Source organism: Cygnus atratus, chromosome 1, assembly GCF_013377495.2.
Source record: "Cygnus atratus isolate AKBS03 ecotype Queensland, Australia chromosome 1, CAtr_DNAZoo_HiC_assembly, whole genome shotgun sequence".
Classification (NCBI taxonomy): domain Eukaryota; kingdom Metazoa; phylum Chordata; class Aves; order Anseriformes; family Anatidae; genus Cygnus; species Cygnus atratus.
Genome location: NC_066362.1, coordinates 102,812,977 through 102,838,594, shown reverse-complemented (window position 1 = coordinate 102,838,594; position 25,618 = coordinate 102,812,977). Strand labels below are relative to the sequence as shown.

Genomic DNA, 25,618 nt, shown 5'->3' with positions numbered 1-25,618 from the left:
CTTAAATCTCTTCTACACTGTTAATACTGGACATAAACAGAGACCATCTGACCACCCTCTAACAATAAAGCACCTTTTGCCTATGGTATAAAATCTTCATCCCACCACATTCCTCTTTCTGTTCTCAGATTAATGTTTTGCTGTCAGATTCCCTTGATTATCAGGCCAAACTAATCTCCACAGATGATGATGGATGTGTATGTGCCAAAAAAAGAAAGACCTATGCCTGGAATATTTCCCCCAAAGAAATTGGTAAGTGCCTGTGAATCTATCTGGTTTTCTGTCCTGAGACTACTAATAATCAATTTATACCTCACCTGAAAACTTAATCTTTTTTTCACTTGGAGAAATTTGTCTACTCCTGTTTCAGGAGGACCAAAAAGTCCAACCAGAACTGCAGTTTGTTTATCATTCCCATTTTCAGAGATCAGTTCTCTTTCCATGTCTCACCTCAGTACTTATTCTACTACTCTATAGACATTCATTATAAGATGTAATTTCTTTAGCCATAATTCTTTATGACAGAGGTCAAATTTCCCCCTTTTCTGCTACTATTTAAGGTCAAGTAGTATTCAGCATTACAGCAGAGACCAAAGATGATGGAGACTGTGGAGATGAAACATCCAGGAACATCAGTATTGGCTACAGGGACACCCAGATCAGGACATTGTTGGTTGAGGTACTGCTGAAAGCTCTTACTGTTTTCCCTGTACTCCCTTCCATGAGGAAAGAAAAATGCAGCATAAGTACCAAAAAGAAGTAAAAGTTTTTCAGTTTCCTTAAAGAACTTCTGGTTTGGCTTCACCTTCATCTTGCTAGGACAGGGTCCTGCTCTTCGATATAAGACCAAGTCTGCTCCCATCTGATGTCCTCTTCCATGAGGATCACTGGGTATTGGTTGGTCAGTGCACATCTTCCTCCTCCTCCAGAGGAGAAACTGGAAAGGAGGGACTCTGTCTGATGGGTACTCCCCTTTAGCAGCAGCCACATCAAGTATGAACCTGTAAACTATTGCTTTAATACTGCCGTTTTATGATGCAGAAGGCTGGGTCTGGGTATGGCCCTCCTGTCACTGCATTACTTCTGCATGCTTTGTTCTCATCTGCTGCATGTCTCTTTTCCCCATCACCATCCAGCCTGAAGGAATCAGAAGGGAAGAGACCCAAAACTCCCTCATCTGTACAAAAGGTAAGTGCTCTATATACTGCTGTCCTGAAAGGAAATGAAGGGAAGGCTGGAGTTTCTGCTCTTTCCTGCTCATTGACGCTGTCCCTCCACTTTTGCATGAGGTGCCCAAATGGCAGCTAGTGTGAGTGCTTAAGAGTTCAGTTCCCTGCTACAAAATTCATGTGTGATCTGGTGCATGTCGCTTAGGCAGTGTCTGTGCTGCAGTCAAAAGTGCACAGATACTGAAGGAAGGCTGTTATGAAGGTATCAAAGGGAGAAAACCTTTCTGTGCAAAATCTATTCTGGGCTGCATGCACTCATGTTTGGCTGCTGTCCTCTATTCCAAGGATAACTGTAGCTTGTAGTTTTCCATTTCTAATGGGAATGAAAGAGGGAATACTAATGTACCCCTCCATCCCATCTCGGTGCTGACTGCAAACGGTTTCCAAAGTTTCCTGGAAGCTGTCTAAAAGATGCACAAGGGCAGCCCTGTCACTCCCCAGTGCCACACTGAAGAAATCCCCAGAGTTCACAGACAATACAGTCTGTAAGCAACAGCCTTATCTTGTTTAATTGATTTCTGTTGAACAATGACAACTACTGCACCATTTGAGCTGTTTTTCACTAGATTAGTTTAGCTGTGCTACCTTCTCTCCTGATGTTCTTCATGTCAACAGTGAGTTTCTATCTACTGCTGTCTCTTGTGTATAATTTTGAACTGTGCAATTTCTCCTGAGCATTTCATTTCTATAACTAATGCTCTTATACAAATGACCACAATATACTTGATATTATTCTTCACAGATGATGTCATTACTCAAGGTGTTGCTTTAGACCTACCTACAAACGTGGTGGAAGGATCAGCCAGAGCTTCCTTTTCTGTTGTTGGTAAATATAAAATTAATAAAACATATAAGGAAAGAAAATTTTAAACTACAAAATGAAAGCTTTGTCAGGAACTTTGGGCTTGGTTACATGACTCAAAGGTCACTACATATTGGCTTTGTAATACTGATAATCTTAGCTCACTCTAGAAATCTTTCCTTGAAGTAGCTATTTAGATGTGACCTATGGTACCTTTACATAACCAATGTTCCTTTTCAGCATCAGTTGTTAATTCTGTAATACATGGTTCACTGTAGCATCTCTGGGCTGTTTACCTCTCCTTCTCTAGAAACAGAAGTTTCCAGGAAGTTCTTCTTTTCACTTCTAATAAAGAACATCAGCTTGAAGTGGCACTAAAATAGGCAGTATTTCTGGCATGGGCAATTTAGTCTAAAAAGAGGCAGGGTAGGGATTTTTTTGTTGACTGCAAAGCAGAACAGAACAAATCACCCAGTAAGTACTGGGAACTTCAGGCTCTTTGGAAAGCTCTTCAGTACCATAGAGGCTTACAAACCCAGCCAGGTTTTCCGTGACTCTCCCTAGTGAATGAAAATTATTGTTTATTTCAGTGTCCATGAGTTGTACTAATCCCCACACACACCTCTTCCCCAGGTGACATCATGGGCACTTCCATGCAGAACCTGCACCAGCTTCTCCAGATGCCGTTTGGCTGTGGGGAACAGAACATGGTCCTGTTTGCACCCAACATCTATGTCCTGGACTATCTGGACAAGACAAGACAGCTGAGTGAAGAGATCAAATCCAAGACCACTGGATACTTAGTGAGCGGTGAGAGTTTTTGCTTCCTTTACAGTGTGTGCCAAAATCCCCACTGAGGTCCAGTGAGCAGAAGCAGTAGCATGGCTATCCAAGCTGTATGGCACTGATGCTGTAGCACAGCTCAGTTACCCAAGGGATGCTGTGACATTTGCTTTCTTTGATTTATTTTTTTTTTCTTTCTTCATCCTGTTTTACTGAAATGCAGATGTCATGTTTACTTTGAGGTCTGTCTTTTAATCCCTTTTTTCTCTTCAACCCAGGCACAGCACCTATCCTAATCCTGTCAATTTAGGTGGAGCACAAAACTGGCACAGAGCTACCTATTCTGTGACTCCATGTTTCTACAGGACAGGATGTTCCATACCTACATTTAAGCTCCCTCAGGGCTCCCTCTTTGCTTGTTAGATATATATCACCTCTCCACGCTTTCCCACTGTGATTCCATATAAAACTGGTAGAAAACAAAATTAGGTTTTGTTTTTAAATTAGGTATCAGTTCCTTCTTCCATCTTCTTGCAGGCTACCAGAAGCAGCTATCATACAAACATCCCGATGGGTCCTACAGCATCTTTGGCATCAGAGATAAAGAAGGGAACACCTGGTGGGTGATTGGGAGCAGAAATGACTTAGAAATGAATTTGCATTAAAATCACGTGATGTAGGTAAATGCTATCTTTGCTAGCTAAATCAGGTGTACAGAGCTGGGTAGGACTGGGACTCTGTAAGTACTAAAAGACATGGTTCTCTACCTCCTGTCAGGGAGTATATGCAGAGAGAAGGCTGGCTAAAGGCTCAGCTGCCTTTCTGATTCCCACTCTTCCTCTCTCCTGTGGAACCCAATGCAGTGCAGTGCTCTGTAGCCAGGACCAGCCCCAGAGTGTGCTGGTCTTCCCCTGGGTCCCAGCTAGATGTTATTCTTTTTGCTACCCTCTCCTGGGAGAGCACACAAGGACAAAGCAAGTCACCAATTTGTTGGCTGTAATTATTCAGGCTTGTGCCTAAAATGAGTGGAAGGCCTGACTTTTTCTCTTCCTAGCTCAGCTCACAGCTTCATGGTTCCCTTGCAGGCTCACTGCCTTTGTGTACAAATCGTTTGCACAAGCTAGTCGCTTCATCTATATTGATGACAATGTCCAGGCTCAAACCCTGATGTGGCTGGCAAGCAAACAGAAGCCAGATGGCTGCTTCCGAAGCGTTGGGACACTCGTCAACAATGTCTTGAAGGTGGTACAGAATTACTTTAGTCAAATTTACACTCTTATCATTAAAAAGATGCTCTCCCATTACTGCCAAAAACTATCCTTTCCTCCAAATGCCCGTCTTCTGCCAAGAGGTCTCTCTCCACATCTTAGATTTAGTTGCTGAATTATTTCCAGTTCAGTCAGTTTCCTCACACTATCTTTTATACTTCATGCACACCCAAGATAGGATTACAGGATTGCAGCCTTGAGGGAATTACAGTATTTGGTTTTTTGAGGCTTTTGTTTTGCTGTTGTTGGTTTTTTTGTTGTTGAGAATTTTTTTTTAATTATTTTAAAAATTATTTTAGCAATGGGTTTCTCTTAGTTTAAGATCTATTCCTGATGTGTGTGTGTTTCTCACTCATTCCATTCACTGACTGTTCCTCTCTCCATATCCTTTTCAGGGAGGAGTAGATGATGAGCTGTCACTTTCTGCCTACATTACCATTGCCATGCTAGAGGCCGGGCACTCCAGCTCGGTAAGGAGGCTTTCCACTACTGGTATTCGGCTGGAATTGATCCCCATTTGTTGCCTTGGATTCTGTGTCTGCTACAAATTGTCCAGGTAGTAGAGATGGAGAGAGGGAGAGAGAGAGCTCCCAGGGAACATGACCCTGCTCTGAATGTATCTGAACTAGTTGCTGCGATAGAAAAATTCCCCATCTCCATCCCACTTCAACCACCAGTTTTCAAGCAGAAATTCTATACACCTCAGTGGAATTAGATCTCTGTTGGAGAAGCCTAGGATATTAAATGACACCTTTGAGCTACCAGATAAAAAAGCTTGCCAGGTAGTAGCCCACACACCGTGGCTTAGACTTAAACATGGCTTAGTCAAGAAGGTAAGGTATTGCAAGTAAATCCATGAAGTCTACAAATGGAACTGAAAGCTATGTTGGGAAAAGGCCACTTGGGAAGAATACAGGGACATGGTCAGAGGTTGCAGTGATGAGACAAGGAAGGCCAAGGCCCAACTGAAGTTAAATCTGGCAAGGGATGTCAAGGACAACAGGAAGGGCTTTTTCAAATATATCAATAGCAGAAGGAAGACTAAGGAAAATGTGGGCCTGGTGCTTAATGAGGTGGGTACCCTCGTGACAAAGGATAGGCAAAATTGCTGAATGCCTTCTTTGCTTCAATCTTTGCTGCTAAGACCAGCCCTCAGGAATCTCTAAACCTAGAGACAAGGGAGGAAGTCTGGAAAAAGGAAAGCAAGACAAAGAGATCAAAGAGAATCGGGTCAGAGATCTCTAAGGCAAAATTGACACCCACAAATCCTTGGGCCCAGATGGATGCATCCACAAGTGCTGAGGGACCTGGTGAATGTTATGGTTAGCCCACTCTCCATCATCTTTGAAAGGTCATGGAGAACAGGAGAGGTGTCTGAGGACTGGAAGAAAGCCCATGTCACCCCCGTCTTCAAACAGGGCAAGAAGGAGGACCCAGGAAACTACAAGCCGGTCAGCCTCACCCCCATCCCTGGAAAGGTGATGGAATCACTCATCCTAGAGGTCATTTCCAGGGACATGGAGGAGAAGAAGGAGTAGTCAGCATGGGTTCAAGAAGGGAAAATCATGCCTGACCAATCTGATAGCCTTCTATGATGGAGTGACTAGCTGGGTGGATAAGGGGAGAGCGGTGGATGTGGTTTACCTTGATTTCAGCAAGGCTTTCGACACTGTCTCCCATAACATCCTCACAGGCAAGCTCAGGAAGTGTGGGATGGATGAACAGACAATGAGGCGGATTAAGAACTCACTGAATGGCAGAGCTCGGAGGGTTGTGATCAGTGGTGCTGAGTCTAGTTGGAGGCCTGTAGCTAGTGGTGTCTCTCAGGGGTTCATACTGCGTCCAGTCCTGTTCAACCTATTCATCAATGACCTGGATGATGGAACAGAGTGCACCCTGAGCAAGTTTGTGGATGACACAAAACTGGGAGGAGTGGCTGATACACCAGAGGGCTGTGCTGCCATTCAGAGCAACCTCGATAGGCTGGAGTGTTGGGTGGTGAGGAACCTCATGAAGTTCAACACAGGCAAATGCAGGGTCCTAGGGCGAAATAACCCTATGCACCAGTACTGGTTGGGAGTTGATCTGCTGAAAGCAGCCTTGCAGAGAAGAACCAGGGATGCCTGGTAGACAGCAGGTTAACCATGAGCCAGCAATGTGCCCTTGTGGCCAAGAAGGCCAACGGTATCCTGGGGTGCATTAGGAAGAGTGTTGCCAGAAGGTCGAGGGAGATGATCCTGCCCCTCTACTCAGCCCTGGTAAGGTGTCACCTGGAGTACTGTGTCCAGTTCTGGGCTCCCCAGTACAAGAGCGGCATAGATCTCCTGGATTGAGTCCAGCAGAGGGCGACGAAGATGATTAGGGTACTGGAGCATCTCCCAAATGAGGAGAGGCTGAGAGAGCTGGGCCTGTTTAGCTTGCAGAAGAGAAGACTAAGAGGGGATCTTATCAATGTATACAAGTATCTGAAGGGAGGGTGTCAAGAGGATGGAGTGGGACTCTTTTCAGTGGTGCCCAGTGACAGGACAATAGGCAATGGGCACAAACTGAAACAAACTGAATATGAGGAAACGTTTCTTTTCAGTAAGGGTGACAGAGCACTGGAACAGGTTGCCCAGAGGGGTTGTGGAATCTCCTTCTTTGGAGATAATTGAAAACCCACCTGGATGCAATCCTGTGCAATATACAGTAGGTAACCCTCTTGGCAGGGGAGTTGGTCCAGATGATCTCCAGAGGTCCCTTCCAACCTCAACCATTCTGTGATTCTGTGGAAAGGAAGGTCCATGAGAGTGAAAAGCAGATTCGTCCTTTTTAAAAAGTGACTAGTACAAAGAATAGTATAGGTGGGATGTTAGACTTCAATATACGAGTTTCTCTGCCTCCAATTTGTCATGCCTTTTTTAAGACCTTCCTGGTTAAGGAACACATTAGTGAGGACACGGGGTCCAATGGTGAACTTCTTTCACTTGGTGTAAACCTAGTGAAATACCACAGAATTAAATTAAAATTACAGCAGAATCACTGAGAATAGAGACTACCCCAAAATGCTGGGTTTGTTCAAGGCAACAGAATCTTGACCATACAAGTGCAGTGTGAATTGTTACCATAAAGGTAAGTGGAAGGAATTATGTGTGAAGGAAGCAGAGCAGTCGTTTGTTTATACACCTACATCTTCAAGAACACACTGAAAATCTGCTCTATTTGTATGGTATTTCAGTCTGAAATCCCTCCTTAAGGGGATCTGGATTCTCTTTCCCAAAGTCACTATACAAACTGAAGTGCCATTCTAATTGCGATGACAGGATGAAGAACAGGTTTAAAGACACATTTGATCAGGTGAAGACAACTGTCCAGAATTCAGACCCAGATGTTACATTTTTGCTTTTTTGTTTGTTTGTTTGTTTTTGAAGTACACAGTAATACGAAATGCCTTTTATTGCCTGGAGACTGCATCTGAGAAGAATATCAGCGACATTTACACTCAGGCACTCATGGCCTATGCTTTCTGCTTAGCTGGCAAGGCAGAAATATGTGAATCATTCCTTAGAGAGCTACAGAAATCAGCAAAGGAAGTTGGTGAGTTTCAGCTATTTCAAGATTTTGGGAGGCGGGAAGACGGAATAGATCTTACTGATGGTATGTGTTCTAACCTTGACAATATTGAGAGTATAGGCACATGAATCTTCCACCAGACATCCCAAAATAATTCTGCAGTAAACTTACAGCACATCTATTGCTCCATAGTAAGTAGCTATGAGAAAGAGACCAGGACATATTACATCTCTGAGGCAGCACTGAGCAGTGACTCCCATAATCCTTTCTCATCGCTCCTTACCCTCTCTTTGTTTATTCAGATGGTTCAAAGCACTGGGAGCAGAAGCAGAGATCCCCATCCGAAAAATCCCCCTTCTTCCCTGACCACGCCCCATCAGCTGAAGTTGAGATCACTAGTTATGTCCTGTTGGCATTGCTCTACAAACCCAACCGGAATCAAGAGGATCTCACACAGGCCTCAGGAATTGTGCAGTGGATCATCAGGCAACAGAATCCCTATGGAGGTTTCTCTTCCACACAGGTGAAGAAACTCCCTTCCACTCCCCAGACAGTCCTAGGAACTGTGACACTATTTCAGTGTGTCAGTGGGGCTATGACTACCTGGTCTTATTTCTCTCGTTATTACAGAGACCAAGCCTTTCTGTTGGAGGGTTCCAAATTCTTTTTTCTTTTCTTATTTTATCCTCTTTTTAACTTGGTTAACAAAGGTTAAATCCATGAGGGAGTAATTTCACTAGCAACAAACACAGATATTCCTGTCATGAATAAGGCTAAAAAACGCTTTGATTGCCAGGTCTTGTTTGTTATATGACCAAGGGGTGCTCTGCAGTTCCTTAGGAAACATGCTTTTCCACTTGAAATATCCTGCTGAAAAACTTTAGAAGTGTGCTCTAGTGCTCATATTTTATGTTCTGAGACCTTCATTATGAGTAGAGAGTTTTCTTCCGCCCTAAAACATACATGTCAGAATGAATTGGATCTTTCTATATGGGAAATTATACACAAAATTATACTTTAATTAAATTATACACAAGTTCGGGTTGTTTTTTAGACAGGACAAAGTGACTTTGCTTTGTATTGGAACCATGACTTTGATTTCCTCTGCACCAGTCACACTGTGTAGCTAATTGTCTTTTATTTCAGGACACAGTCATTGCTCTTCAAGCCCTTGCTGCTTATGGTGAGGCCACCTACAATTCTATTACACAAAATATAGTCAAGATCACTTCTAAAAAGCCTTTTGAGAAGGTATTTACTGTCGACAATGAGAACAGGCTCCTGCTGCAACAGACTCCCCTTCCCGAGGTCCCTGGGAAATACAACCTAACTGTGAATGGCACTGGGTGTGTACTTATGCAAGTAAGTGTCTGCCGTTCTCTTCATTGTGTCCTACGTTCTGCATGCCATACAGCCATGTTTCTGATGACTCTCCATCTGATTTCTCTTTATTTTTCCTAATGATTTGATTTTCCTAATCTCTTTAAACAGTCTTTTCCTCATCCCATGTTCTGACTCCCATGATGGGATCACAGAATGGCAAAAAAATAGTCTTTTCTGATCAGCAACTGTTTTCTCTCTGGGTGGTGACTGGGTACAAGCACCTTTATTGTTAAAGAGCAGAAGTCTGATGAGTCCATCTTTGACATAATCAAGGATCTTCAGTGTCCCCAGGAAACTTCACTAGGTCCACAGAAAATCCCTTGGCTTCCTTGAAAAGCTTTTTTTCTCCTCCTCCAGACAGCACTGAGGTACAACATTCACCTTCCTGAGGGGGCCTTTGGATTTTCTCTCTCAGTACAGACATCAAATGCTTCCTGCCCACAGGATCAACCAGCAAAATTTGATATCGTCCTCATAAGCAGGTAATATACTATCAACAAACCAGGTGAACTGTTGACAAGACATGCCAAGCAGACTGCTGTGTGTATTCAGTTTTGCTTAAAGTCATAAACCATGAGCTGATCTGTGCTGGAGAGAGTTGTTGATATCAACCTATAAGACATATCCCAAAGGACCTTGTGATACCCCTGGTATTAGCACATATGGTGCTTGCACATACTTGACCCCTTCGTACCAGGGGCCTCCCCATTGTCTCCCATACGAGCCAGTCAGTAAGTGCATGTGATTCACTCCAGTTGTATGAGGCCAGAAAGAGAGAGTGAGATTTGCTTCCCTTGACACAGTCCAGACTGACAGGGCACTCTGTTGTTTCAGTTACACAGGAAAGCGCAGTAGCTCCAACATGGTCATTATTGATGTGAAGATGCTCTCTGGCTTTGTTCCTGTTAAGTCTTCTCTGGATAAGGTAAACTATAGGAACAAGATTGAATGAGTCATCCCAGGGACAGAGGAGATATCCAGTTGTGACAACAGGAGCTGCATGAAGACAGGCTTGGTTAAGAAGAATTCAAACACAAAGTGCAAAGTTTTCAGATAACATCAAGTTGGGCGGGAGTATTGATATGTTTGAGGGTAGGAAGGCTCTGCAGAAGGATCTGGATAGACTAGATGAATGGGCTGCATCCAATCACATGACATTCAACAAGGTTAATTGCTGGGTCCCACACTTGGGTCACAACAACCCCATGGAGGGGTATAGGCTTGGGGAAGAGTGTCTGGAAAGTTGCGCATCAGAAAAGGACCTGGGGATGCTAGTCTGAACATGAGCCAGCAGTGTGCCCAGGTGGCCAGGAAGACCAATGCTAACCTGTCTTCTATCAGAAATAGTGCAGCCAGCAGGGCTAGGGAAGGGATTGTCCCTCTGTGCTCAGCACTGGTGAGACTGCACCTCTAGTACTGTGTTCAGTTTTGGGCCTCTCACTACAAGAAGGATATTGAGTTGCTAGAAAAAACAAGAAGAGCAACAAAGCTAGTGAAGGGACTAGAAAACAAGAGTTAGGAGGAGTGGCTGGGAGAATTGGGGTAGTTTAGTCTGGAGAAGAAGAGGCTGAGAGGACACCTCATTGCTCTCTATAACAACCTGAAAGGAGGTTGTAGTGAGGTAGATGTTGGTCTATTTTCTCAGATAAGTGATAGGACATGAAGCAACAGCCTCAAGTTGCACAAGGGAAGGTTCAGATTGGCTCTCAGGAGGAATTTATTCATGGAAAGTACAGTTAGGCATTGGAACTGGCTGCCCAGTGAAGGCATGGAGTCACCATCCCTGGCAGTATTTAAGAGATGTGTTATTGTGGTTCTTAGGGACATGGTTTAACAGTGGACTTGATAGGGCTAGGTTGATGGTTGGATTTGATGATCTTAAAGATCTTTTCCACTCTAAATGATCCTGTGATTCTGTGAAACCCTGTGAGGTGTCTGCATGGCTGCACCATCTTCATTACTGTGTGGAGGAATGCCCTACCAGGAGCTGTGAGCATATAACACAGACCTTCACATATTAAAAATTAGGAAGGGTTCCAGCTAAAGCCTGACCAGCTGGCAACTGCAACTCAGAACTGGCACTGTCTAAGTAGGGAAAGAGTCAGAAATCTACCAGGCTAGATTGGAAACCTATATGACAACGTAGGCAGGCAGTTTTCCCTTAAAGAACTGCAGTGCATCCCAACTTTGGAAGTTCTCATAAACTGTGCTAAGTCAAGTGCCAGTTTTTGCTCAGTCCCCTCTATCTATTCAGGAAAATTTGGACTCTAAAAATGTCAGCTGCCAGCGATTAACACTGGACTATGAGCAGAATGAATCCCAAAGCCACAGGGTGGTAGGTTCTGAGGTAGCACTTGTTTTTTAATGATTTATTAATATATCAGTTTATCTCCATTTCCTTATTTTAAAGCTCATTGATGGCCACACAGTGATGCAAGTAGAATACAAGAAAAACCATGTTCTCCTTTATCTGGAAAATGTAAGTTCTGAATTCTGGCTATTTGATTTATACAAATGATAAAAGCAGTGTGTAATAGACACACCTACAGCGAGGATACACTCTATAAAGTGCATTATTATGTTTTCTTCCCCATCAGCTTTGCCTTCTATTCACTAAGCTGCTTAATCCTCAAACTACGTTATATCCTAAACTCCCGAACAGCCTCAAACTGACACCTGACCTACTAGAAACTAGAAAGAAATTAATAATAATAAAAAGTATGAATAAATTAATCAAAAAATCTTTCTCTTTTCAGTAAGTAGTGGATAAATTCCAGTAACATGGTTCCTTTATGTGTATGTTCCCTTGGTAGAGTCCTAGTACATCTCAGTCCTTCTAATAGGACATAGAACAATACTCTGAGCTCCCCTGAAAAATTTTCCATTCCTTCTCTTATGCCAGTTCATTCCCAGATCTAACTTGTAATCTAACTTCTGGACCAGAATTTGCATATTAAAAGTACATTTGCTTGGGGCCCTGCAGGACTAACAACAAAATTAAATCTCCCAGTGATGCATATTGATTCACAGTTTCTTGGTGACACATAATATCTGAAATGGAGGAGTTAGAATACCGGACTTGACTGTCCTGACCTTTGGGAGATTTTGGAGAAATAAGTTTTCAGTCCTTTGAGACTTTTTAAGACTCTCTGGGCTGAAAGCAATAAAATGTGTTTAACTTACAAAATAAGGTAATACAAACAGGATAGGAAACCTACACATCTTCTCTTCAGTTTCACTTTGGACTCTCCAAAAATATTTCTTCAGCTTGGCAGGCAGGTAATGTGTATCTGTATGTGGGGCATCATTGGGATTGGAATACATCATTGATCAGCTCCCCGTCTGCTCCAAGACTGTGTTATAGGAATAGAAAATCTTACTTGATCCCTGTCCTTCGGTTCCCAGATCTTGCAAAAGAAAAAGAAAGAAATCACTTTCTCAGTTGAGCAGGACTTTGTAGTGACCCATCCAAAGCCAGCTCCTGTGAAGATCTATGATTACTATGAAACAGGTAGGTCTTTTTGTTTTAACCAGCATGAAGTGCGGGGAAGGGACAGGGAGAGCAAAAATACTGCATGTGTAAGAGAGACAGAGAACCAGCCCTCATGGAACTAATACTCCTCTGAACTGTATTAGGAATTGGAGCTAATGTCGGGGACAGATCCATCTCACTTTAGCGAGCTTGGGCTCATGTCCAAGCTGACAAGTGGGCATGACTGGAAAGGTATGAAAATGTATGTCCCAGAACAAAGGAAATTTCAAGGATCTTCAAGGATCTTCAAATTAAGTATGTGTAGGGTATATACACCTCCAGGGAAATGAACAAGAAGTGGTCTCCAGGAAACATTTCTTTCCCTCTTTTCCAGAAGAGTATGCTGTTGCTCAGTATATGTCACCTTGCAAAGATGCTGTTGCAGAAATGGATGACTGATTAGCAAAGGTAAGTAAAAGCCAGGAAAAATAATAAATAAATTAATTAATTAATTAATTAATAAACAACAACAAAAAGTGGCAATGAGGATGAAGCATTGGGGAAGGAAACAAGAGAGAACAGTTAGTAAAAAGAAAGGTGAGAAGGTGAAGTATAAAACATCATAAACATAGGAATTGGCCATATGAGTAGAGTGATACTTGCAGGAAAGGAGCCTGCAATCTCTACCTGGCTTCCCAGGAAGCAGCCAAAAACAGTGACCAGATCCTCTCCCATGCTACATGCTCTGTGGAGTTCAAATAGGTACCTCTGTGCTGTTCAAGAGGCCTCAGCTTCTCTGTAGGGTGAAAGCCAAAATGCAGAAAAACAGAGACACTGTAAAATACCTTCAGAGTCTTCTCAAAAATGACAACGCTTAACAAACAATATTCTACCTACAGCCTCCCTTGAAAGCCTCCCCTCCAAAGCCTGTGCTTCATGGGCACAAGCAAGGTATTTCACATGGACTTAAGAAACCCCATCCTGGCCAGCTAATGCATGTTCTGAGGAAAACATTTGAGATGACATGAACCATGGAGGTGGTGTGTTGGCTAGTTAGATATACAATGCTGTCTTACTGTAGGGTAGGTCCAGGTCTGTGTGCTGCTCAGTGTAGCAGTTACGCTGGCTGTTATCTGCTGAACAATTCTCTTGGTGCATGGGCAGAGCTTGCTGTAAGTCCTTGGTCTAGCTCTTATCTGTTTTACACAGAATGGGCTGCCTATTCAGTATCCTGAAAGTGTATTTTATATCCTGTACCTGCTGTTTGATGTTGTTTTTTTTTTTTGTTGTTTGTTTGTTTTGTTTTCTTATTAAGTTTATTTTCTTTTGAATTTTCCCCTGCAGGATCATCATATATGTTCAACAATTGATCAAACACCCCATTAACTCCCAGAAAGGGCCTTTTCACCTTTCTAAGCACAGTGGGAGTCTGTAATGTTGTTTGTACTAGTGTCTGTTTCTTTATTTCCCTTCATGGTGTATCTCTTCAGATCGGTACCATAATCATGCATACTTTTCCATCAATAAACATCCTTTTCACAATGGTTATTGGCTTTCTTTCGGTATCACAGAACAGCCATTTTAATGACAATCCACATGTTATGGTGGCTGGCCGGAGAGGAATAAGAGAGAAGCATCTCTGTCCTGCATGTGATATTCAGCCTCCTATGCCAGCTGCAGCTGATAACTACTGGTAACTACTGTAATATGCAGCATGTTCGGACACTCCCTGCCTCCCATCTCCAGAGTTTAGTCCTTGTTCCCCATGGCTATTGAGCAGCCTGACACTTTTCCCCAGCCCCACTAAGGGGCTGCCTCTGCTCCTTTGACATAAAAGTAAGGTTTTATGTACAGAAATCATGGAGCGTCTCAGCATTGTGCTAAGTACAGGAACAAGTGAAGAAAGCGGCAGGTTTCAGTCAAGGCCTGGTGACTGCCAGGTCCCATATCACGGGACATGCATGCATGGCAGGTACCTCCTTATGGAGCTGCGCCAGGCAGCATGTGTTAATGACCATGCCTGTCCTACTTCTTCCTAGTCCCAAATCTCACCCTGCCAAGCCATCCAGTCCACCGGACTGGCCAAGACTTTTTCCAAGAGAAATGGTGAGAGCCTCGAACACGTTGCCCTGGTCTGATACAAGCCACAAGCCCCCTGCCATCCTGCACCTCTCCTCATCACCCACTCAGCTCTTCCCTGCTCTGTTACACATGGAGCCGCGGTGTTTTCTGCACGGGGGGCTGGATAAATGCTCATGGGCTGAACCGTGCCAGAGCCACAGCACAGATGGGAACAACGCGAAATACACCTGCCCAGCCTGGGGGCCGCCGGTCTGGGGCCAGACCTGGAGGGAGGCAGCGGCCGGCTCTCTCCGCCCTCGCCCGCCGGGCGGCGCCCGTGCTCCTCGCCGGGCCACGGGCCGCCGTGGCGCCGCCGACCACCTTAGGCCGCGACGCTGAAGGGACTCGGGTCCGCGGCCTCGGGGGCCGCCCTGGGTCGCGCAGTAAGAAGCAGGTTTCGCAGGGCAGCTAGGAACGGCAGTGTCGGAAATAAAATCACATTCGGTGCTTGTGGATGGTTGGGAAGTGGGCTAGAAGCCTGGCTAGAAACTAGGTCCCGAGGTCTGGTTTATTTGTGGTATTTTGTAGGGTAGTATTTGATATGCCACTGGGCTGTCCTTACCGCGGGCTGACCATCCTCCACGACAGCCTCAGTGCTGGCTCCTGGCCTTACACGTTGTCTTGAGTTAGGAGTGCTTGACTCAGTCTCAGTGGGCATGACCAGCTCCTTTGCATGCGCATTCCTCAATCAGAAAGATTTCTGTAAAGCTTCTATCGCTGATTAAATTCCCTAAGAGATCCTGGCCTAGAGAGTAGTCCAAGTATGTGCTAGTCCCAAATAAAGTGTCAAGTTTAAAACTAACTAGTAATTAGGCCTGAAATTCTGTATATATGCTGAGGACACTGACATTTTTGAACAAGTGTGATTAACAACATTCTGTATGATGTTTTTAGCATGCTGTGCACCATTTAAACTGCAGCCAGTATTTTCATGCTGAACTCAGTGGACTCAGAAGTTGAGAGAGTGATTTGCAGTTTACAATCTACTTTAAAGAAGACCAAAATGGACAGAAGACAAGGGGGGAGAGGACTGGGGGAAAAAAGCACCTGTCATGTAAGACTGTAAATAATAGTATAAGTGCAGATGAGAACTGTTGAAGTGCTGATGGCTTGTATATCTTTTGAAAGGAATTGGGAAAGGGATCCATTTCACTGGTTAATTTGCTAATGATGTGTGTGGAAATAGACTTGCATTTTTTTTTTCAGGGAAAATGAATCTGCATGTCAGCACAGAATATCACCCTTCTCAAACTATTTTTTTTTTTCCAAAAGGAACTACGTAATTTGAGAAACAATATGATTTGTGCTTCTGAGTTCAATCCTGAAGAAATCAGATGTCTGAGTCTCTACAGGCAGCAGGCTACCCAAATACTCACAGGATCTATCAGCCGTATATGATTTTCAGAATTGTGAAGGGCTGGCTGTCCAGGATCTGCATGATACTAATGTTATAAAAAGGCATTTCATTAAGTTTCACAGACAAGAGGAATTTGTGGGCCGTGAAATTGCTTTGGGTAGAGTGCAGATTTCTGTGCTAAGTTACAAAATTAAAACTTCACTGGCAGTGGCAGGGAAGCAAGCACGGCTATGAATTTTGCTGTCCTGATACACTCCAAACTGTAGCAAATAGGCTTGATTTACACCAGCATCAGACTGCATTAAAGCAAGAGAAATCACAGCAACAAGGTTGAAAAGGAGAGCAGGCTGAGTGGATGTGGATATAGGAATACATCCCTTTTCTGGGGAATTTGAGGCTAGTTAAGCGAAGACTTCAGTGTTCCACATGGAACTCATAAAAAAATCCCTCAGGTCCAGCCACATGTTATTGTGCTCAGGCAAATATCATTTTCTGGGAAAAAACAAGGTCCTAAAAAAAAAAAAAAAAAAAAAAAGCCTACATTTTTATCATTCTTGTGGAGCCTTCTTTTCCTCTTAGGCCAAACCTGAACTGTTAAAATATCAAGAGCGTATTTCCCACTGCAGACTCTTCCTCTGCATACTGAAAATGTAATATTTATATCCTGATTTTATCTGGTGACTCAAAGAGCTAATTGCCAGTTGGAGTCAGATCTAATAAACATCCCATGCTCAGACTCTTCCTCCAGATTTTTACATATAAACCATGTTCTCTTTGGCTCCTGCTTACACAAGGAACAGCAGTATTCCTTAAAGTGCATTCCAACAACTCCCAGATTTCTGGAACCTGGGTGACTGTTGTTTTAGCTATATGCTTCATGGCACGTACACAAAATTGAAGAAAGTTTCTTAGTTGTTCACTAGGTAAAACAGGAACACGCAGAAATGACTGAATGTCGTTTCTTCCTTCTTAGTCCAATAATATTGAAGTGTTATATCATTCAATCCTAGCACCTCAGAGAGTGTTATAGGTCTCAGAAGGTCAGAACTACTTTCATTTTGGCAAGATATACATGCTAGGCAAACTGTTTCCCCAAGTAGAAAATCAAACCCACTGTCCCAAAAGGTGCGCTTAGTTTACTGTGCTCAGTGTTGCACAGCACAGCTTCAAAATCTATCAGAGAACAGAGACAGATAGAGGTATCTGCAGAAACTGTTGTACAGATTTGTGGACTGAGTCAGAAATGCTGCAAGAAACAGGAAATAAATTCACTACAGTGGTCTGCCAGTGCCTTCATGCCTGCTCTGCAGCTTATGTATGTTCTATGAATCTATCCATGCCTCTATTAAAAATGCATTAAAAGCTATTCTGAACTTTGGATTTTTATGAGAAAAAAAGGGATAACAAAAGTATAATCACATGAGAATGTCTTTGACTAAAGTGCTCAGTCATGCTTGCTTCCCTTTGTGTTTAAGCCTTTTTTGTAGTTTATGTGTGTCATGGGACTTGCTTTGCTGCTCATGTGGAGTTCACAGTGAAGAATTTGCTAAAGGCTGATGTGACCACTTATAATGACCACGCTTGTTCTGGAACCTGAACATACACTTTTTTACTGTAGACCATAGGTCTCACCCACAGTGCAGGCAGCAGGGTGCAAAGTCTAGAGAAAAAAAATAAGGGAAAAAGTATCTCCCCAAGAAAGATGAGCTCCAGTGTAGCAGTGTTCTCTTGCTGGGGTCTTTCAATTGCTTACCCAGTGCTCTCATTTAGAAAAAGAATCCTTGGTTCAGGGTATTTGGATGCTTCATCTTTTGGCTCAAATCCTCTGTGATTCCAGTGATTGCCGTGTCACAAGTTAATAGAGCCAAGCTGTTAACAATGGCACAACTAGAACTCTGTATGACTTCTCTTGTTTTCCAGATTTTGTTACCTACTTGTTGATACTCAGGTCTTCTCCTGATCACCTCTGTCAAATATGAAGTGTGAGTGATGACCAATGAACTCACTGATCAGAGAAAATCAGAAATGTTCCAGAGGAACCTTCTATCAAGAAGCGATGATGTGCCAAAATGCTCTGAGGAAACAAATCAGCCTTGCTCTCTCATCATTCCTCTGTTGAGTTCATTTGCCACCTTCCTGGTGGGCAATTAGCGAGGTACTGCCATGTATGCATCCCCTGACACCTGATTCATCAGACAAGTGGCATGATCACATCTGTGGCACCAATGGCTGTGATAAGGGTAGCGTCAGAAAAGGGCTTCTTGAGGAACAAGTGAAAAATATATATATTTTTTTCTCTTTCTCGCTCATGTACAATTTGAAATTGTGTATTCAGTGTTAAAATGAAATATTTTGGATCTCCTCAATTTATTTTTTCTTTCAAATGGAGAAGAAAAATTTTATCAGCTAGTCCTGCAGCTCAACAGCAAGACATAACTTCTTTCTGATCAGTCTCCTAAAGGGTCACCTTTTGAGGGTCAAGAAATTTTTTAAGCCAGGCATCATATTGGATACAGGACCTACAAGCCTCCTTCAAGGAAACTTCTCAGTCTTCCCCTCTCTGATCTTCCTGCAAGCTCAACACACCAATCTTCTGATGCCCTTTGATCCTGTCCTGGAGTTGTCCCCTCCTCGCTCCAGAGGTTCCAGTGCTGTGTAAACCTCTCTTAAGAACATGATTTCAGGAGGTCTCCTGGACCCCATGTTCTCACACTGTGTATATAACCTGGCAGTTGGGAGAGTGACGAATTCTTATTTGAAAGCAAAGATAGAGTAAATATGAACTAAGCAGGCAGAGGTGGAGGGAATAAAAATCACCATACTGTGTATTGACAGGGCTCTGTGTGCATGCTGCAAAGTCCTAACCTTGCACATTTTTTTCTCAGCCTCCCAGTCTTTGGCTCAGTACCCACTGGGAGGTGAAGGCTAGGTTATTACCAGAAACAATTGCATAACCATGCCGCATGTTTGCCTTTCCTACTTGACTTTACTGGAAGTGATAAGCTCTAGACCCTACTGGCTTGGGGTATTAGCTGAAACCTGTTCCTCCCATTGCTGTCCCTCTGGTCAAGGCAAGGTGTGTCCACACTTGCTGACCTTATGCCTATGCCATGGTAAAACTCTTCTAGGAAGTCCTATACACGGAGTTTGAGATTCACAGCTAGCTCTGGAATGCACAGCTCTCCTGACATTTTCTGGCTCCTTAGGCAAGGTCCTTGTGCACTTAGGACTTGTCCTGTTCCCTACCAATCACTTGTGTCCAATGCAGGGTATCCCAAAACACAAGGGAAGTGCAGTGGTGTAATGCAGCCAGGGCAGGCTCTGTAGCAGGACCCTAAATTCAAAAGGAACCTGTTCTCCAGCATCATGGCTTATACCCCTTTTCCTGACCCAAAAGGCTAAATGTGACACACTCTGTGCTGCCCACCAAAGTGCAATGTGGAGGTGTATGGGAAAGGGTAAACCATAAGAGTATCCTATTTCTTTGCCTAATACTCCATCAGGACTTCTTGTCCTGCTTTCTTGTAGCATCCTCCGTCTCAAAAATCCGTACAAACACATCAGCTGAATTACAGCTCTCTGCACCAGGGAAAGATCTGTACTGGGTCTTGAGCAGCAGATCACAGCTGGCTTAGCTGTGGCCCAGAGAGAGGCCTGGGCTCGCCCAGTGTGACCCAGCACATCAGTAACTGAGCTAAGCATAAAGCCTATCCCTTCTTTAGCTCAGCCAGCTGGCTCCTGGCCCACCACGCCGATGGATCCAGACCAGTGTTCCCCCTGCACAGCTGGAGGATCAAGCCCCATGGCAGAGCCACCACAGTAAGCAGATGCTGCACAAGACAAGTACAACCTGGTCCAGCCAGAAAGGTGGCATAGACACAGTTGTCTTCCACTTCTTCTTTCTGCAAAGTCATTCAGAGGGGCAGTGATTTGGGGTTTCACTTTTTTTTTTTTTTTTTTTTTTTTTGTAGCTAAATGAATGGGCATCAAAAGCTAAATGGGAAAAATCTTTGAAATGCCTATGCTGTGATAGCATGGTCTTCTTCTGTACTGGTACTTTTGTGCCATGAAGTTTGGACAGTCTCCAGGGATGGCAATCCCATGGCCCCTCTGGGCATGTGTTCTATTGCTGCACCACCCTCGGAGGAAGCATTTTTTTTGTCTGTTCACTTAGAGTCTCTCTGGACACAGCTTGGCCCGCTGCCTCTGCTCTTGCCACTGCCTACCTCTGAGAAGAGCCTGTCTCTCCCTTGATGCTATCTGCCCTGAACACCAACCTCAGGACCACCAGAACCACCTCAAGAGGTGCTTGCATCTCATTTGAGGAGAAAGGGAGTCTGGATTATAACATCACAAAGAGAGATAAAGTGAAATTTGTAGTTTTATATGCATTTTGTATGACTTTATGTGGTGAAGTTTTATCTGAGAAGACGTGAGTCATAAATAGTATTGTTAATTATCTCATATGCTGTTTTCAGACGCATTTGTAAATACTTCGGCTTTTCCCCACCCTTTCCGCGCAATAGTCTGAGAAATACAAATGTAATAGCTTTTCATTCTTTACATCTGGGACCATCTTAATTTCTCTGTAATATCAAAAACATATCTGTCAACATGAAACAGCTAGTTTCTTGGTTATATATTTAAAAAATATTAATATTATTCACTGATTACCTTGGATGGATTTAATGGTGGGATTTCAACAAGTGATCCCATTCCACTGTGCTCTATAAACATCAGACTGATATGCTGCAGATTTCTCATACCATAGGGTTAACAACTTTGGTCTCAGTCTTTTTAGCAACAGACAGCATAGGTTTCTTTTAAGGCAAGACAAAAAGTATAAACAGAAGTAATGTTTGGTATAAGAAGTTGGGAAATGTGGATTAGCCCTACTTCGTATAGGGCTTGCACTACCAATGGTCTTGCCTTGCATCACACAAAGTCAGTCACAATATATTTATAAAACCCAATGCATTACAAAGCACACTGAAACATGGGTAATTCACTGATGCCTTTACCATACCTGAATAGATTTAGTTGTTCATAGGACATCACAGAAATTTATATGAGTTATATTAGACAGCTCTGATGTCCGCACTCAGGAAAGGAATCTGCCACCAGAGCCTTCTGTCAAATTAAGATATTCAACAGGCCGCTAAAGTGGATAATCTTTATTTGCTCTAATATTTTCAGTTTAATTTGAAGTTCAGCTGATGAAGCGTTTTTGTGGGCCTTCATTTCATTGAATATCTTCCTTCATCTGCATGTTGCGACTTGTGTAATGTTCACGCTTTCTGAGTTTTCCTATTAAGTTCTAGAGGAGCTTCTCTTCACTACAGCCTGTGAAATATTTTGTCTCCCACAAAATAATAAACCCTTTTTTTTATCCTTCTGGGTATTGTTGTTAATCCTATTAATTTGTACAAATGCTTTTTCTTGTAATGCTTTTTATTTATGTATTTATTTTAAGTAAATTGCTTTGGGTTTGTTTCCTTTAGATATCTCTTATCAGATCAGCTACCCTTGTTGGAAGAAGTAGCCAGTCCTTCAGATACACAATCTCTCTTCCAGGTATGAAAAAGAACCAAAAAACTTTCAAGCTAAGTACAAGTTCAAACCAATTGTTCTGCGCTTAATGGGATAGGTACCAGATAGACTGCCTCAGTTAGTGCTTGTGGAGCAAGGTGGGCAGTAGGATGTCAGAGACCTAATGAGCGGTTCCTGGGGGACTGAAAAACAGATGTTTTGTATCTTGTGGATGGGAAATAGGTGAGTAGAAGAAAGATCACAGTGAGAAGGATCTCTGCCGAATCCCCGCTTCTGATAGTCCTGTAGATCTATGAATTTTAGTTTTACATGCTCATCCTTAAAGCATACTGTACGTGTCCATTCTGGTTTCTTTTTGTTTTCAGTTCACAACATCCTGAATGAAAACAGAACACGTGGGGTGAGTCATGTTTTCCAACAAATATCCAGGACACAATTGCTTTGAAAACTGCTACTTTGCACAAGTTATTTACTGGAGAAGACGGAAATGGGAGGGAGAGGACAGACAATAGGGGGCATTTTTGGAGAAAGATCCATATGGCTTTTATTACTTTGTAGTTACACAACCAGATTTTATCAATATTTCCATCTCTAGCTGATAATCTGCTAAATCTTTTGGTTTCTGTGACTGTGTGTGTTCATTCCTTTTTCATATTACGCTTATATAACACTTCTCCCTAGCACTGGCTGCCTCCTGTTTGTTTTCCTTATTTTTGTGGTTTGTAAAAAGATGTTGAATTTTATTCCATGAGAAACTGCCTGATTTTTGAACACAGTTCTTAAACTTCCTTTCCTCCTCAGACATTTCTCCTCATCATTTGCACTGCTCTTCCCTTCAGTTTTCTGTCAGCACAAGAGCCAAGACACACTATGTAGTTAAACTAACATTCAGTCTTAACATTCACTATAGTTTAATTCACAATTCACAAAGTTTAATTTACACAAAGTTTACACAAAGTTCACAAAGTTTAATTCACAAAGTTTAATATTCAGACAAACCAATAGTGTTGTTGTGATCTTATAAGTTCCTTTGTACAGATCAGAGAACCTCTGCCACTAATGTGGCTTCGTATAATCACATTCAATAAGATTTGTGCTAAAGTATTTTATCTCCTGAGTATTCATACACAACAGGACTCTTCACAGGGGTCACGAATCTCTAATAAGAGCGTGACCAATCCTTTGATTCTTTGATTGCAGAGACACTGTAGGGCAAGCTGAAGCCCTACAGCTGCAGTTTTGCAGTCTTCCATGGGCTGATACAAATACCCCACAAAGTCAGGCTACTCAGGGAGTTCTGGTAGCTTGGACTGAATATTTCATTTCTGTGACCAGCTGGAATGTAGCAATCTTTTTTTTTTATTTATTTATTTTTAATTACTAAATTCAACTTCTGGATAAGCTGTTGCAACAAGATATTCACAGACAACCAAGCCAAGTGAGCAGTGCTGTTTCTGAGTGACTTTCACTATGGATGCAACTCACAGCAGCACAGCTCTGAATCTGGCAAAGGAAAAGGGGAGACACCTGGGGCACCTGGAACATTTTCACCCCAGACCAGGCAGTCTAAGAGCAGGCAACACAGAATGATGGAAGATGATCACCATGCTGGGGGGGCAGGGATGCCACCCGATGGCATTGCCTAATATTTATGCATGTTCACAGTGGAAAAAACTTATTTCCATATCTAGACCTGTAGTCACCTCACTTTGAATTTTATTCCTGACAGGCTAATTGTCTAACCTAGCAGCCCTGTTAGGGGCTTTGTCAGCAAACTACTGCAGTATTCTGTTAATATAACATGAGCAATGCTTTTGCCTGTGGGTTTCCTTTTGTTCGTAACATACCTATAAACACAGCTTTAGACTTCAAAAGATGGCATTACTGGATGTCCGAGCGCTGAGATTGGATGCCACCCTCAGGGAGCAACCTTGTGTCAAACCTAGTTCATTTCCCCAAGACTGTGGATCTCTGATGGGTTAAAGAAAGCAGGGTGTGAATGGTTCGAAGATTTCTAATATAAGTACTATCCAATAAACACCCTTCCCCCACATTGAAAGTCTCTAGCCAAATACTGTCCCTCTGCTCCAGCTCCTCCTTATACGCCTCTCGCCTCTCCCCATTTCCGGATGGGTCCTGGCCCACAGCCCTTATCTCCTCTAGCCCCTGGGCTGTTTGCAGAGAGCAGTTAAAAAGGGGCTGACCCAGCAGGGAGTGGAGGGGAATTACAAGGTGCAGGAAAACAACAGCACCGGACCAGACTGGATGTCTGCTTGAGTCACCACAGTCCTGCTCTGCACCATGGGGAAGGACTGGCTCTTTGGCAAACCAAATATCTTCCTCCTTCTCCTCGTCTTCCTCCCTGGAAATACCTCTCCCACTACAGAACCGTAAGCTACACATATGGAAGGGGGAGGGAGGTCTTAGTGCTCCTTTTTTTTTCCTGTCATTTTTCTTCCTTTCTGTCATTCTTTAAACATCTGTGCCAATTTCTCCCATTCCTACCCTGCATCCCACTACTAGCCCAGCCCAGACCTTCCTGCACATCTCTGCCAGTGTTCCCTTTTCCCCTTGGTACTCCCCTGCTAGTCCAGCCCTGGTTCAGAACAATATCTCTGCCTAAATATATTCTTACCTAGAAATCTTCAGGTGCCTGAGTTTTTGTGGGCATGCATTTACTTACCTTTCCCGTAGTATCCTTGTTTTGATCATTGAGTCATTTCTCCACGTTCTCCTGTTTCTTTCAAGCTGGTTTGTTCCCTTTCTCCTGTTTCTTTCATCCCAGTTTGTTTCTCTTGGCAGCATCAGACGTGCTTGTTCCCAAAGAGGATCTGTGACCTAAATTCCCTTCCGCCAGCATGGAGTCTGGCGCTGGCACCCTCCCCTGGGATGTCCACCCCGGGGCTCTGCAGGTGAGGAGCATGGCTGCAGCACTCACACTGCTGAGGGCCCCAAGGAGAAGCTCTGCAAGGGCAGATCAGTCTGGCCTCCCCACCTCAGCCTCACCTACCAGAGAGGGTTCCACAGCCTTTTGTCCAGGCAGAGCAATCTCCCTCTTTAGACTCTTGCTGCTGTCACAGCATGCCTCTTGCTGTGCCACGGTTCTCTCCTCTGTGGTTCTGAAGCTGGTCTTGTGATGCTTGCTACAGATCTCATGCCCACAAGCACTGCATGAGCACTAGTAGCTGCAGCAGAAGGTGCAGCAACACTGCTGTTGCTTACTGTGTGGTCAGAGGTAAAGTGGTGACTGGCTCAAAACTGAAGGACCTTTGACTCACACTTCACCATCAGTCCCTCATTCACCTGCCCTATTTGGCTGCTTCTGGGGTAGATAAGCCAGCCAAGTCTGCTTTGGGGTCAGGCAAAGCTCTCCAGTGTCTCCACAGTAATCTGTTCATATCCCTGCCAAAGATCAGATGGAAACTGCTTGGTCCTTTCCTCTAATAGGCAACATGCTGCTCTTTTTCTCTGAACTGAGCATCATTTTGGGAGGGGAGAAAGAGGAAAGGCTGAGAAAGGTGTGAGGAAGAGAGGTGTATTTGGGATCACAGAACAAAGATAGGAGCTGAGTGCAGTAAGCAGTCAGGGAAGAGGTAGACAGTGTGGTCTGAGTTGTGAATTGCTAGGCAGGTGTGAGAATAATGGATCTCACTCACACTTGGTACCAAGTGCTGCAGGGTTGATCAGATGCCGTGTATAACACAGGAGGGAAGCTACCCTAGAACTGAAGACCTCCAAGTCAAATCAAAATGAAGCTTCCAACCAAGATTTGCTTTCTGCATCTTGCACAGGGAGATAGCTTTGATGAGCAGCAACAGTTGTTGCTCTTTCTGTTTCAGAAGTGGCTATCTGCACAGGAGACACAATTAAGGTTCAGATTAGATATTAAAATATAAATAAAACTCTTATTCACCGTGTTACTGCAGCATCAGAATGGGTGACCCATTGCAACTTCCTTTTCCAGGAGAGAAGTTGGCTTGAGACATCCAAATGTCCTTTCCAAACAAACAAATATATATATATATATATATATATATATATGATACTGCAGCATACTGACAATAGGACTTTTTTTCTTACTCTGGATCTGTTCTGGAAGAA

General features: G+C 43.3%; 2 protein-coding genes across 2 annotated transcripts in view; both read left to right on the top strand.

The window, feature by feature from the left end:
- Positions 1-12,948, top strand: part of LOC118247777 (ovostatin) — a 30,900-nt gene extending 17,952 nt beyond the window's left edge. Inside the window, exons 20-35 of the mRNA XM_035546038.1 lie at positions 129-252; positions 561-679; positions 1,137-1,188; positions 1,972-2,055; positions 2,665-2,841; positions 3,352-3,433; positions 3,900-4,056; positions 4,478-4,552; positions 7,493-7,658; positions 7,937-8,157; positions 8,781-8,996; positions 9,375-9,499; positions 9,852-9,942; positions 11,428-11,496; positions 12,423-12,528; positions 12,884-12,948. Coding sequence (XP_035401931.1) covers positions 129-252; positions 561-679; positions 1,137-1,188; positions 1,972-2,055; positions 2,665-2,841; positions 3,352-3,433; positions 3,900-4,056; positions 4,478-4,552; positions 7,493-7,658; positions 7,937-8,157; positions 8,781-8,996; positions 9,375-9,499; positions 9,852-9,942; positions 11,428-11,496; positions 12,423-12,528; positions 12,884-12,948 — 1,929 coding nt within the window. The remainder of the gene's footprint in view (positions 1-128; positions 253-560; positions 680-1,136; positions 1,189-1,971; positions 2,056-2,664; positions 2,842-3,351; positions 3,434-3,899; positions 4,057-4,477; positions 4,553-7,492; positions 7,659-7,936; positions 8,158-8,780; positions 8,997-9,374; positions 9,500-9,851; positions 9,943-11,427; positions 11,497-12,422; positions 12,529-12,883) is intronic.
- A 10,870-nt stretch (positions 12,949-23,818) lies between these two features.
- The window catches only part of LOC118247776 (alpha-2-macroglobulin-like), a 37,361-nt gene continuing 35,561 nt past the window's right edge, over positions 23,819-25,618 (top strand). The window contains exon 1 of the mRNA XM_050708221.1: positions 23,819-23,907. Within this exon, the coding sequence (XP_050564178.1) occupies positions 23,819-23,907 (89 nt within the window). The remainder of the gene's footprint in view (positions 23,908-25,618) is intronic.